Here is a 15137-nt window from a genome sequence, read left to right as displayed (position 1 = left end):
CNCCGCTCGGTGACGCCGAAGTCATCCCAGTCGCGGCCGGCCACGTAGAACAGCACCTGGGCCACGGGCTGCGAGGCGGGCACGCGGGCGCGGACGATGAAGGCCCGCACCTTCCAGTTGACCGTCAGGCGCTCGGGGATGTCCAGGGTGCTGGACGGCTGCAGCAGCTCGCGGGCCACCACCTGGCTGGTGCTGAAGGGCCCCAGGGAGACGTTGAGGACGGGCAGCTCCTTGGTCTGGAACACCACGAAGGGCTCGGAGCGCTGCAGGGAGCCGTTGGCCGCCGCGGGCGGCGCGGGCCGCGCGTCCCGCAGGAAGAAGGCCAGCCGCGTCCGCGACAGGCGGTAGCTGACCGGCAGCACCGGGCCGGCCTGCGGGCCGGGTGGGCTGGGGCTGGCTGGGTGGGAGCGGCCAGAGGCTGGGGACAGACAGGGGAGAGAGCTCAGAGGGGTGAGCAGAGGCCGCGCTGGCACCGCGGGGCCCCGCGGCCTCCCACGTGCCCAGCGGGGGCCAGCTCCAAGGCGCCCCCTTGTGCTGGTGTGGTAACTGTCGGCTCACCAATGCCTGGTTTCTTTTGCTGTAACGAGCAGGTAAATCTGATATCAGCGCAAAGCACTGTGAGGCTTTAAAGAGGGTTCATCCCCCATCATCCTCATGTATAAAATGAGGATAAAATTGGTTTCTGCCTCCAAGTGGGGTCCTGAAGATTTCCCAAGTACTGTGTGTGCATAAAGGGCTGAGAACAGAGAGTGGCCTTGAGAAGGCTCTAACTCTTACCGTTGTAACCTCCTCCACGCTCCCTCCACTAGCATTAGCTTATTTGATCCTCAGTTGGATCCTCAGAGCTAGACATTCTACCGTCTCCATGGATTCAATCATTTCCTATCAACAACTTCTCTTTTTTTGAGAGCCTATTCTTAATACGTTACAGGTAAAGGTGCAGAATGCTTAAGCAACGCACCCAAGCCACATGAGTCAAAGGGGCCAGCATTAGGATTCGAACCCAGGGCCACCGGACTCTCAAAACTAAGCCCTTTCCCGCTCCAGCTGCCTCAGACGGCACAGGGGCCCCAGAGCTCCCTTGTCTCCCCCTGCTCCCTCTCCCCATGCACTAAATACACAGGGAATGTGACCCCAGTCTCCCAAAGCCAACTCAAGCCTCGGATCTGCCATCTCTGGTCCCCTCCCCACATCTGTGCAGGACCTGCCAAATGCTAGCAATTCCACCTCTTGGCTATATGATGTGTCCCGAGCTGGCCCCTGTCCTCCATCCCGGGAGCCCTGCCCCGGTTCTGGCCGGGATCCTGTTGCTATGACAACATAACACCGCCTGCCTGGGTCTCCCCTCTCCCTCTAACCACCTCGCTGGCATCCACTCCCCCCATAGCAGCAGAGTGATTTATTTCTCCTGGACACAGATGAGACCTTGGTGGCCCCTCACCGCCAGCTCAGTTCCTGTTGGACTCTGCTCAGGAAGAGGAAGGACCAAGCTGTGGGGGTTCGAGGTTTGAGAAGCAGTTCTGTATCTTCCCATCAGCCCTGAGTCACTTTCCTCATATTTACAATCAAGTTAATAATAATAATAATAATAATAATAATAAATACTCATCTTAAAGGATGCTGTGCTGTCATTTGATTTGTTTTCCAGAGTCAAATAAAAAACTCTCTAAATTATGCATCGCAATGCCAATGTCTGTAAGCATTTTTACAGAATCCCTTCTGCTTACAAGACAAAATCCAAACCCACCTTGGGCCTGAGTGTGGCATTCAGGGTCCTCTACAGTGGGGTTCCAGGCTCCCCTTTGCCCCAGGACTCCTCCTCCCAAACCCCCACTGCCAACATAACTGGACAATTTCTGCCTGATCTCCCATGCTGTGCCCTCTGCATCAAATTCCCTCCTTTCCTGACCACACACATCCAGAGTGGAATCTTCCTCCAAAGTCCAGCTCCAACGCCACTTCCTCCATGAAGTCCTCCAAGGTATGACTCTCCTTCACTGAGGGGACCTCTCATCCTATCTTATAAGGAAGTTAGTTATCTAGGAGGTTGTGCACTGAGCAAGCCCTCGACAAATCATGGTTGATTTATGCTGAGTGATTTGCAGAGACCTGTGTTCCAAGGAGGAGCCTCCTAACCAACGCTATAGTGGTTACTTGTCATTTATGCACGTTTATTATTTTACCACCATCAGTGAAATCTTGACAGCCCCACAAACCTTCACATCCAATTCCTCATAAAGGCAATGAACGAAAAATTCCCTGCTACTGAGGCTCCGGTGCCTATGTCCTATTTTTTAAATCTGTGGTTTAATTTCCTCATTCAAAGAAAGAAGCATTTGGCTTGGGGCAAGGTAAAGACGCTTGGGGTCAAGTGTTCTAAGAGGAATGGTACCTGGTCTCATGTACCTAGTTAGAGCTCTCTCTGACCGGCCCTTAGGATTAGCCGGGGAAATCGCCCAGGGCGGACAGCCCATGCCTCAACCCCTAGACTGCCCTTCCCATTTCCTGGGGAACTCTGTTCACAGGCCACCTTTCCCACTAGATGCTCTGCACCCTGCAAGGTATACTGGCTGCCAGTGGTGGGGTGGGGGTGGAGGTGGACAGCTAAGTCCAAGATGGGGGCAGGAAGACGTCTGGAGAGATGGGGAGAGCCTTTCTGGCTGCAATCCCTGCTCCACAGTTACCCCTGGAGTCTCTGAGAAGGTGTCCTTGCCATCAGGGGGAGGCTGGTTCAAAGGATACACATTGGAGTCCAGAGTAACAGCCTGAGCCAGAGCACGGAAGCCAACCAACTGCTTTGAAGTGGCAGAAAGCAAGCAAATAATGATTTCAGGACTCAGGTTCAAGGTTCTCCCTGTGACATTCATCGGCAAGTTACTTCCCATTTCGGGCCTTGGTTCCCACATCTAAACTTGAGATGGTGACATTGGCCCCCTCACCAGGATGTTGAGGGTAGATGAAAGGCCAAGGGAGGGATGTCCAGGGCTTGTGGGCACCGGGCCGAGATGGGGAGGGGCCGCCGTGCTTGTCGCGCTGGGGCCTGAGAAGGGCAGCTGCCATAGCAGTGAACACTCAGCAGCACTGGGGGTGGACAGGCTGGGGACACGGAACTCACAACCACTGGCCTTGCCTTGCTTACCGTCCCCAGGGGATCCCAGAGGCTGTTAAGTAAGCACCTAGTCCCCTTCGACACTCTCCTCGTCCCCACCCCACGGCTGGCCATCTGGACCCCTTGGAGGCACAGCGGGGGCAGGAGCCAGCAGACAGGCAGAAGACTCAGAGGGGCCTGGAGGATGGCCTGGAGGCCATGTCTACATGCACCCCTCCTCCCTCAGTACATTAAAAAAAATTTTTTTTAGTATTTTTTTTTTTTTTTGAGAGAGAAAGAGCGTGAACGGGGAAGGGGCAGAGAGAGAGAGAGAGGGGGAGACACAGAATGTGAAGCAGGCTCCAAGCTCTGAGCTTTCAGCACAGAGCCTGACACGGGGCTGGAACTCACGAACCGTGAGATCATGACCTGAGACGAAGTCAGACGCTTAACTGACTGAGCCGCCCAGGTGCCCCTATAGATTTTTGCTAAGTGAGTGGAATTCTCAGAACCCAACGACTGGGATGCTACGTGGGGTACAAGCGCCTCCTCCAGGAAGCATCTGAGAGGAGACCGGATGGCTGCTGAGGGGGATGGCTCCTGGCGCCAGGCAGCAGCCTTGCAGATTAAGAGTCTGCGTTTCTGAAAGGGGAAGTGACCTGTGCTAAGAAAACAGCTTCCAGCTTTCAGAAAGGAGAGCCAGAAAAGGCAGTATTAGGGTGGGACAATTTTTGTATTTATGTCGTCGTGACGCAGGACACCCCCTCCAGTCACCACCGTGAGTCATTCTATCCTCTGAGGCCTGGAGGCTTCCTCTGTGGTGGAGGTGAGTGTGGCTGAGACCCCAGCACTAACCTCTGCTCTCCTGATCACGGACTCTGGAGCAAGAAGGAAGTCGCTTCATCACTCTGGACCTCAGTTTCCCCAGGGAGGTGGGAGAGGCCCTGGAAAGGTGTGGGGGCTGGAGGGGAGGCCAGTGAGGCCCGTGGAGTTGTCAGCAGACAGGGCAGGTTTTCCAGGAGGCTGTGCGGGAAGGTGTTGTGTGTGCTGATGTGCACACTGGCCTGTATCTCAGCATGGAGCAGGGCCTGGCCTGGGGAGGAAAGAGCTGCTGGAAGGTTCCCTGAAGGACAACAGTTGGGGGAGGGGAGGATCTAAACAGAAGTGAGGTAGGTTGGGCCCAGAGGTGGGGGAGAGGTACCATAGGGGCATGACTGGGTTGGACATGACAGCCTGGACCCCTCCCCCCCAACACGGGGGGTGCTGATCTCACAGGCTGGGGCACATCTGCCCCGCAGGCCCGCACCAGGCACCCCCAACGGTTCTTCAGGCTTGGCTCTGAACGCCGGCCACTCCTGGCCCCTCACCCTGCTCTACTTGCTCCCCAGAGCACTGGCCTCCAGGCTCCCGACTCCTCCTCTTGTGTTCACATCCAGCTCACCCTGCAGAGCACGCTTTGCACTGTTTTCCGGTCAGTGGCCTTGGCTCTCCCCCAGAGCAGCAGCCGGGTTCCCTTCTGTGTAAACAGCTTTCAGCCTCTGGTGGCATTTGGGTGCAGTCCTGGGAGTCAGAGTGTAAGCGGGTGAGGGGCAGAGAGCGAGGGAGACACAGAAACTGAAGCAGGCTCCAGGCTCTGAGCTGTCAGCACAGAGCCCGACGCAGGGCTTGAACTCATTAGCTGTGAGATGATGACCTGAGCCGAAGTCGGACGCTCAACCGACTGAGCCACCCAGGCGCCCTGCTGCTGCCTTCTTATAGAGAGGGCTTCTCCACATCTTCTTGGACGCATGCTGGGTGTTAGGGGTTGAACTGTGATCCCCGTCCCAATTCATACATGGTCCTCCAGGACCTCAGAATGTGGCTGTGTTTGGAGACAGGGTCTGCAAAGAGCTCATCAGGGTGGGCCCTAATCCAATACACCTGGTGTTCTGATAAGTAGGGAGATCAGGACGCAGACACACAGAGTGAAGACCACGTGAAGGCACTGGGAGAAGGCGGCCCTCTGCAAGCCAGGGAGAGAGGCCGCAGGAGAAACCCACCCTGCTGACACTCTGACCTTGGACTTCTAGTCTCCAGAACTGAGAAGCCAAGATCTGCTGTTTTAGCATCCAGTCTGAGGTGCTTTGTTAGGGTTGCCCAGGCAGACTGACACATGGGGATTGGCTATTTCTGCCCACCCCCCCACAGCCTCAGTTTTCCCAGTCAGGAGTAGAGACGCCATACCAGGGGAAGAAGATGGCTGGGATCATGGTGTTGTGTCCACAGGGATAATGATGGCGGCTGAGGCAGTCCCAGCTGCTCCCTGAGACGATACCTAGCATGTGACCCTTCCCAGCCCAAGAAGGCACACGCAGCTCTTTGCTAAGTAAAGAGTAACTAAGAATGGGGTGACTGTGGATGCAACAGGCCTGAATCCTCATCCTCCTTGAATCTTCTCTCCCCCCCCAGCTTCCCTGGGCACTGAATCTGCCCCTCCCCTTGGGAAGCACCAACCCAGGGCCACTTGGGGGTTATGCTCAGCGAGCAGGCAGTGGCCTTCATTCTTCTATTTCCCCATTTCTTGTTCCAGAAAGAGACTACGGCATGAATAGAGGCTTCATTCACCCTCTGCGAGGGCATTGGACTGGACCCAGCAGCACCCGAGAGAAGAATTCCCTGGGGGACGGCGTGTGTGGGGTCCCCTCTTCCTTCCACGCCCGCCCCAGCTCTGCCTCCTCTTGAAGCACTCCCCCAGCCTCTCGCTGTGGCACGTGGGTGCCACTTTGCTCTGTCCAGCTCTGGCTCTGACTGATCTGGAGCATGGCCTTGGTGTGAGTGTGACATGCAAATTGTCATCGAACTGTTTCATTAGTCACTTCTGTGAATGCTCCCCGCAGGCAGAACGCTGGCCTTCACCTGTGCAGAAATCTCTCAAGCCACCTCCAACACTAGAAGGCACCTACTTATTTACGCTTTTGCTTTCTTAGCTTGATGGGGATACAGGCAGATGCTGGGCTTGGACCAGTGTTGCACAGAGCAAGGGGTGCACTCAGGAGGTTCTTAACACATCTCAATTCTACCCTCTTACGAGGGCTGAGGAACCTGCGCAGGGCCAGTGGCTGGACAGAGCCCTTTTCCTTTTTTTAAAAGTATATTTATTTTGAGAGAGACAGAGAGAGTATGAATGGGGGAGGGGCAGGAAGCAGGGGAGAATCTCAAGCAGGCACCAAGCCACCAGCGCAGCGATGTGGGGCTCGAATGCACGAAACTGTGAGATCATGACCTGAGCTGAAATCAAGAGTCCAACACTCAACCAACTAAGCCACCCAGATGCCCCACAGAGGCCCTCCCTTTTCAATTCAGTCTGGCTTTTGTTGTCTGGGAGCACAGCAGGGGCCTCTGGTCACCCCCACAAAACCTTCCCACTTTCCAGGCACACAGGCCAGCCCCCACTCCCCACAAGCCTACTGAAAATATAAATTAATCTACACAGAGGCTACAGCCAGGCAGGCTGGGGATGGGGGTGCCTCTGGCCATTTCCTTGCTTCTAATCAAGATCAGATGCCTCCTGCTTCTACCTCTAATTGTCCCCAAATTAAAACTAATCGCTTGCAAATCAGAAAAAAAAGATCGTCATTAGCTCTGGTGAGTTTGAGGCTGAGGGACACAGCAGGGTGTGCTAGCAGGGCCTGAGGGTGCTGGGCTGTGCTGGGAGCCCTTCGCTTACTCACCTGTGTGTGTGTGTGTGTGTGTGTGTGTGTGTGTGTACACGCGCATGTGCGCATGCATACAGGTGCCACATCAGATGTCAGTGTTTGGGGATCTCTTTGGCACTTGCTCCTGAACTTGCCTGAATGTAAGAATCAGCAGGAGCAAACAAAACAAGAGCAAACAGATTCTAGGGCTGGACCTGGGGCTTAACACAATCGGAATTGCCAGGGGAGAGACCTGATGATCTGTGTGTTTATCAAGCATCCCAGGCGCTGTTATCACAGAAGTTTGGAAAACATGGCACTGAGCCGGCAGGGTTGGGAGACACTGATGTGACTTGTATGGTATAATTTGGTGATGCTGACAGCAGATGATGAAGTACCCAGAGCCTAGAACAGTGCCTGGCACATACAGGTGCCTAATCTATGAATGGATGAATGGATGAGTGAATGAATGAATGAATGAATGAGTGAATGAATGAATGAATGAAAGGGAGCAAGAGATACGGTTGCTGCAGGTGGTGAGGATCCTAGGGTCCATGTGTCCACTATCAAGAAGCCAGGGATGGGTTAGCGCAGTGACACCCCACCCCATAAGCTCAAACCTCCAGGCCCTAGCCCGGGAGAGCTGCAGGGGAGGAACTTCCCCTCTGAGGGTGCCTGGAAGAGGGTTCTGGCTGGGAGGAGGCGTCCCTGCTTTCAGTCCCACTCTTCCTTGGCTAATGGGTAGATCTCACCCAGGGCAAGCGTGCCGTTTCTGAGGACCCATTTTCCCGTATCAGCCAGACGGGAAATCACCAACCCATATGCCAGGTACTAAGGAACGAGGTGCTGACCTGGGAAAATCCTGTCTTGTGGAAAGTTTTCATTTGTGTTTTAAATTCGTGAGATCCAGTGTCAACAATGGTTTTAAGAAGTAAGGCATCTGCACGCCCTGCTATCGGAGGGTACACTAGACAATTTTCTAGAACGCACTTTCAAAATATGTTTTAAAGGCTTTGACATCACTCATGCTCTTTGCCCCAGGAACTCCCCTTTGGGAATCTCGTACACAGACATCAGTTCATGTAAAAAACATTTGCTGCGATGTTATGTTTATTAGTAAAAAATTAGAAATACCTAAATGTCCAAAAGCAAGACATGGTTAAATAAAAGCAAATGTTTACAAAGGGATGTGGGCAGGAATTACTGTCAAGTTTTAAAAAAAAAATATTTACTCAGATGGGAAAATGCTCACAAAATACTTTGAACTAAACAAAGAAGGGTGTAAAACTGGCTCTACAACGTGATACCAATTTTACATAAAAAGATGTAGACACTGGGAGGAAATACATCAAAATGCTAATGGTGGTTATCTCTGGGGGGTGAGAATTATGGGTGATTGTTATTTTTTACTTTATGCTTTTATGTATTTTCCAGTTGTCTACAATGAACATGCCCTGCTTGTAAAATTAGAAAGAAAACAGTAAATGTCATTAAAAATGAAGGAAAGTGTTTGAAGCTATTCCAAGATTTTTTAAAAAGGAAATTAAAAAAAAAAATAAAAAGAAAAGAAAAGGAAGAAAGAACCTGTGTGGTTTGGGAGCCACACAAACTCACATTCAAATCCCAGCTTTGATACGTCCTTAGCTGTGTGACCTTAGGCAAGTCACTTAACCTCTCTGAGCCTTGATTTCCACACCTGGGAAATGAGGATAATAGAACCTATTTCATAGGGCTGCCATGACTAAATAAGCAAATCGCTTGGTGTAATTCTTGGTGTAGAGTCAGTGTTCAGCGTTCAGTGTTTATTCATTTATTCATTCAACACGTACTGGTTATTTCATTGTGAGAGGGGAGAAGTGCTGGCCTGCTTTTCTCCAGCACTGGATGCATTGTTCAGCTCACAGCAGGCCCTCTGTCAATGTCTGTTAAGTTAAAAAGGACAAGTACAGAGATGACAGGCACATGAAGCAGTGTCCCAAGGAGCTCGAAAATGTCACTGAGGCTGAAAGGATTCCTAGTTTTGGGGGGCCCTGGAATCCAGCTCAGGAAGATCTGCCAGTGGCCTGCTGAGTGACCCTGGGCAGTTTCCTCCCTTCTCTGGGCCTCATCAGGGAGACAGTCCCTGAGCTGCCTGGCACATGGGGGACATAGTGGGGGGCAGGCGCCATGTGTGCAGGGAGTCTGGTGCGTTCTGGACCAGGCAGGGGTCAGCTGGATAAAGGGGAGGTGACAGCTGGGCCCCAGGGGCCCCGAACACTGCCCTCCCTTATCCTTTGGGACAGAGCCTTTATATGCCGTTAAACATTTTGGGTCTTACACAAAGATGCTGGGCCCAGGGAGCCAGCAGGGAATTAAATTCTGCTCGCCAAGCCCAGCGCCTGGTGCAGAAATGCTTGTCTTTTTCCTAGATGGTGCCATCTAGGCTGGTTGATATAGGTATGTCCCACCTGAGGCTGGGGCTGTGGTGAACCACCTCTTTGAGGAGGAGCCCAGCAGAGGAATGGGTGCCTCCCAGAGGTCTGAGTCCTGAGATGTCTGTCCCCACCCCGAGCCCCACCATCCCTCCCTCCCCAGCTTCGCTATGCCTCTTCCCAAAGCAGCTCCCTCCAGGCAGGGCTGTCTCACCATCAACCTGGCTCTTGTGCCCCCAGCACTGAGGACCCCCGTGGGCCTGTCACTCTGGCTGGGCTGAGTGCCGCAGGAGCTGCCGGGCGAGGAAGTGTGGCAAGCCAGGCCTCCAGCATCCCATAGCCTCCAGGAGGCTGCCGATCCTGGGGAGGCAGCCTCCCCATACTGTCCCTCCCCCGCCTCCCCCCCTACACCTGGCTGGAATAAGCTGGGGGAGGGGCCGGAAGGAGGGGCACCTGTCCTCCAACTCCCCCCAAATTCCCTGTCCTTGGCCAGGTCACTTCCTGCGTCCACCAGAGAACTCCCTGTCCCTTAGCTACAGGGATGGCAGGGTCCCTACCCCAGCATATTACAGATGAGAAAACTGAGGCTCAGGAAGGCTCCCCTCAGATTGGCACTGCCATTAATCCGCTGTGCGAGCTCGGGCAAACAGCTTAGCTGGTTTTACCTCTACCTCGGTTTCCTAAACTGTCCAAGGGGTGATAGCCTCTCTTTTGCTGGGCTGCTCTTAAAAGCAAATGCACGTGTTATAAGATGACCTATAAATCACTTCATCCATGCCTGGCGCACAGTCAACCTCTTTATTTTATTTTATTTTTTTATTTTTATTTATTTCTAGGAGAGAGAGACAGCGTGAGCAGGGGAGGGTCAGAGAGAGAGGGAGTCACAGACTGAAACAGGCTCCAGGCTCTGAGCTGGCAGTCAGCACAGAGCCCGACGTGGGGCTCGAACCCACGAACCGCGAGATCATGACCTAAGTGAAAGTCGGACGCTTAACCGACTAAGCCACCCAGGCGCCCCACAGTCAGCCTCTTTAAATGTCAGCTATGGTTTGGCAGGTACTGTCCTCATCCCTCATCCCTGGAGGGAACTCACACAGCCTCCTGAGTCAGGGCCCAAAGATCCTCTGAAACCCAGGGACTGTTCCCCTCCTCCCTAGGTCTGAGCCTTCTGGTGCTTTGACTGGGGGTTGACTTGCCTGCCACAATGTTGCCTTCTGTATCCCTGGCACCCAGCACAGAGCCATGAACAAATGAACGACTGGGGGGCCCTGGGAGGTTGTGCGTGCTGATTCACGGCCATGCGAGCATGCACACACGGTCTGTACCAGTCTTCCGCTTGCAGGCACCCCGCTCCACCCCGCTCTGGGGCCGCAGCCTGACCTGGCCACTCTTGCTCCCTCAGTCTCAAAGCCTTCTCTCCACCAGACCAGTTGCTGCCTGTCGCTCAGCTGTGACGGGTCATCTTTGAGAACGAGGGAAGAAATCAGAGAGGTGCAGGTGGAGGATCAGAGGGGAGGAAAGTATTGGTGAATGAGAGAAGGAATCAAGCTCCGCTAACTTGGAGGCTAGGAGCGTTTCCCAGGGACCCAAAGGAAGGTGAGGGCACCACAGGCTCAGGTAGCCATGCCCCCCAGGGAGATGCTATGGCCCCTGCATGCTGGCATTGACCAGCTATCTAATCCTGCTCCTGGGCACCCTGAGGCCCAGGCAGGGAACCCCTCCTCGGTGCACAGCAAGGCATATGGGAGACACACCAGAGCCAGGGCTCGTTTCCTGACTCCCAGCTTGCTGGTCCCAGGGGCACTATCTTGCTGGCCTCAGAGCTTTGCAGCCAGAGGGAAGCAATCCCAGGGGGAGACCAAGGTATGGCTTCCTGGTCCTGAGGGACTGGCTGGGCCAAGCTCACTCCCTTCCCCTCCAGCTTCTGCTCTCTCTGTGCGATGCTGGAAGCTACAGATGGCCTGTGGGGACAGAGCCTTGGGGCCCCTGAAGAGAGGGAGGGTAAGAAGGGTTAGCCCTGGAGGGGTGATACAGACCTCTTGGGGGCAAGGACTTGAAGGTGTTGGGACAGGGTTCCTGGGCTGGGGGAACCCAGGAGAGGAGTGATCATCAGCTTCAGGGACAGAAGCCTGGCCCCTTCCCCATGCACTGTGACCCTGGCCCCCCTCCCAGTGCCTGCTCTGTGAGCTTGCCCGTATGAGTCGTGAGTGTGTGTCTGTCTGTTAGTCTGTCTGCATCTGTGATCTCAGGATGGGGACCAGAGGCTCAGACAGGCTTGTGAGGACAAGGAGGCCTTGTATTTCCAGGCAAGCATCCCTCACCCCTGGGGAACAGCTCATTTATTGACTTCTGAAAATCTGGAAGGGACCCCATCCTCACCTCTGCCCCCTGCAATAACTGTCAGGGCGAGGGCAAACCTCAGTCTTCCCAGCTGTAACGGGCCTGATGTGAAGTCCCTTTTGTGGTGGAAAGGGCTGAGCGGGGGGCTCCAGGGTGGAGGAAGAGGGGTTTCCGGGTTCATATGTGGCCAGGCCTGGATTCTGCTGGAGGAAGCTGCTGGAATAGCCCCTGGTTGCTGATGAACTAATGGATACCCCCCACCAGCCCGCTGCCCCTACCCATCTCGGGACATGTGAGGCGTAAGACTCTGCTTGGCCATTACTATGGGGGTCTCCACCTTCCCACTCAGAACCTCAAGCCCCAAACCCCCCAAACACCCCTGTTTCTGGGATTTCAGGAAGACCCTAAGTGCATGGGGAATAGGGCAATAGAGTCACACTGCTGTGCTCATGGGAGGGGCTTTTGGAGACAGAGCCCTGCTCTACCAGTCCAGTCCTCTGGCCTCGGGCAGGAAAGAGGGAAGAGCAGCTGCAAGGAGGGTCCCCCCAAGAGAGCAGGCCTGAGGGAGGAGGGTCCCCCAGGAGGTCAGAGCATCCATTAGAACCACCCCTGCCTGGGGCCTGGAAACCCAGGCTTGACCTACTCTGCTGCCCACCTACCCCGGCCTCTGGTTCAGGCTCCCAGGAGGGCATGGGGAGGGGGAGAGCGGAAATGAGGCAAGATGAGGAAGCTAAGGGGGGGATGTTGAGAAAAGGAGAGAGGAAGCTAGAGTCAGGAGGGAAGGGGGGAGGTAGAAGAAGGAGACAGAGAGAAAGAAACCAGGAGAGGGGGAGAGGGAGAAGAAGGCGAGGGAGGAAAACCTCCGCTTGGGGGGTGCCCAGTGGGACAGAGGGGTAGGGAGGTGGGCGGAGGGCAGGGGTGGGGCGGCCTGGACCCGGAGCACACAGTGCAGCCTGGCCTGGGAGCTGCAGCTGGAGGCGCGGGGGAGGGGCTGCTCTCTGAGTTACACTAAATGACTAGTGAGCATTATCCTAATTATAGCGGAACAAGCTGAGCCTTCCCACTGGCGCAGCCGCCTGCATCTCCTAATAAACAATTAGCCGCAAACAACAGAAAAAGAGTGTGTGTGTGTGTGTGTGTGTGTGTGTGTGTGTGTGTGTATGCTTGTGCCTGCCCGTGGGGGTGGGGGTGGGTTTTGGAGCTGGGCCTTGGGAAGGGAGGCTCTGGGAACAGCTGGGGAACCACATCACCCAAGCAGCCCAGCCCAGCCCATTCTGGGGGACAGGGCTGTGGCAAACAGAATGGCCCCAAAGGGCAGGGCAAGCCCGTGGGGGGCCCAGCTCATATTTAGAGGCTGCTTACAGACTGCAGGCGCTAGGCTAACTGTGTCACTCCTGTCCCCACAATAACTCCAGGAAATAAACAGCATCCCTATTTCTGCCAGTGAAGGAACTAAAGCTCAGAGATGCTCAGAGGCTTGCCTGAGGCCACACAGCTGGGGTTAGGCTCCATCAGACCTCCTGATTTCGCTGGCCCTGGGCTCATTTACTGGGAGCAACGGAAGTTGAGGGCCTGACATACTGACCAGGGGAGCCGTATTTCCAGAACCACTCTGGCAGCCAGTGAACACAGGACTTTGCCGCTCGTCCACAGCACACTTGTAGGTGAACCAGGTCTGACATTCTGACAACGGTCTGAGAGGTGGGCCTTCCTCTGATCCCATTATAACTGACGCCTAGAGACAGGAGGATATTTGTTCAAGATCCCAGAGGTTTCGTGGCAGAGTGGGGTTTGGAACTCAGACTCCTCCTGGTCCCTGGGATAGGTCAGTAGGGGTGGGGTGGGGGTGGGGGGCTGCTGGGGCAGCATAGCTAGGTTATGGGAGCCAAAGCCCCGTCTGGGGAATTTCCAGTTGGGGAGGAGAGAGCCACCCAGTAAGAAGCAGAGCACACTCCCAGCTGGTCTGGGCATGCGGACCTGGTGGAGGAGCCCATGATTGTCCTCAGGCATCGAACCTTGCCTGGGTTTTCCTGACTCAGTAACAAGCTGTCGAGTGTCTTCACTAGACAGTCTTCTGTGGCCCCCAGCTCAGGGCCTTAAGAACTGGGTAGTTGGGGAGGGAGGCCCCTTCTTAAGCTGGCCCCTAGGCTGGAATATGTGTGTGTGAGGGCAAATTTGGGGACCAGGGCATTGCCACCTGCAAGGAGTGACCTGGGCCTGCAGAATGAGTAGTGTGACCAATTTGTCATGGGTTTGATACTGACAGTCCCTTAGTCCTGGGCAAACTGAAGGAGGCTACCATCCCTTCTCTGACTGCCCCACACAGTTGTGACAGGGCCTAAAAAGAACTATGAAGTATTCTACAGGGTGGCTCCAGGGCCTGGGCTGGTTTCCCAGGGGGTCAGGGCTGGGGGTGGAGGGTGGGAGCCCTGGATGATGAGATCTGCCTACCAGCTTGGGAGAGAGCAAAGGATCAGAGTCACAGCCTTGGATCCAAGCTACTTAATCTTTGAGCCTCAGCTCCCTCACCTGTGAAATGGGGCCAAGAAAACCCACCTCTCTACGGGTGTTGTGAGGAGTAGATGCGGGGATCCCTACTGAGAGCTCTTGAGACCTCCGGCTCTCGGGTGCCCCCCCATTGCCTGCATGAAGCCTTCCTGATCTGCTCTGCCCCACCTTAACTGCCCCTCAAGGCCTAGGCCCTCTCCTACCTGTCTGACACAGCATGGGCATTTCTAATCCAGGGGACTTCAAGACTCTCTGATTGGAGCCACCCACTTTACGAGAGTACAAAAATCCTGCCCAAGATCTCACAGCTCCCACCTCCTCCATGTACTGCTCCGCCTCACTGCAGCCCACTCCTCTTCCTTATGGGATGCTTTCTTTCCTCCTCCCCGGTCCCACGTCCCCACGAGTGTTTCGTTCCCACAATGCCCTGAGTTCTGTGTCCTCACTTGCTCTCGACTCATTTCCTCCCACTCCCCAACCCACACACCTGGGTCTGGGCCACTCCAGCCATACCCTCTGCCTCTGTGCCTTTGCATATGCTGTTCCCTATGCCTGTGGTGCTGTTTCCCACACATTCGGCCTGGTGGGTGCCGCTTGACCTTGGACTTCTCCCAAGTGTCATCTCCTCTATGATGCCCTCCTTGACCTCCCCCAAGACTGGGTTAGGCACTTCTGAGCTGCTCGCATTCACCATTTTGCATTTTTCCTTGTGCTGTGACTGTCCTTTTACAGGTTTTGCTTCCTCTTAGAAAGAAGTCTTGCTGAGGGCAGGGATGGGGCCTTTCACGTTGTAGCCAGACTGTTCAGTAAAATAGTACTCAGTAAAGATCTTCAACACATAAATATTTACTCAGCCCCTTCCCTGCTCAAGACCCTGCTGGGAACTGCCAGGGAGACACAGATAAAGAAGATAGTTTCTGCCCGGAAGGAATTTGCAGGCTAACAGGGAGACCAGACAGGTACATAAATAACCACGCTAAAAGGCAGAATGCTGCAAGGCCCAGGGGGAGTGCGGGGTGCCCCAGGTGCTCTAAGAGGAACCAGATGCCCACACAAGAAACTCTGGGAGGGAAGGAGGAACTGAGTGGCAGGGCCCTAACCCAGGAGTGTGATAGG

The 15137-nt window shown here is 54.7% G+C and overlaps 1 protein-coding gene across 1 annotated transcript in view; it reads right to left on the bottom strand.

Annotated features, from left to right (window-relative positions):
- The window catches only part of TMEM132E (transmembrane protein 132E), a 51753-nt gene that overhangs the window by 12126 nt on the left and 24490 nt on the right, over positions 1–15137 (bottom strand). The window contains exon 2 of the mRNA XM_077749866.1: positions 15–418. Coding sequence (XP_077605992.1) covers positions 15–418 — 404 coding nt within the window. The remainder of the gene's footprint in view (positions 1–14; positions 419–15137) is intronic.

This window comes from Crocuta crocuta, unplaced genomic scaffold, assembly GCF_008692635.1.
Source record: "Crocuta crocuta isolate KB4526 unplaced genomic scaffold, BGI_CrCroc_1.0 scaffold149, whole genome shotgun sequence".
Lineage (NCBI taxonomy): Eukaryota > Metazoa > Chordata > Mammalia > Carnivora > Hyaenidae > Crocuta > Crocuta crocuta.
The sequence above is the reverse complement of the archived record's forward strand: the minus strand, read 5'-3'. Positions and strand labels throughout refer to the sequence as shown.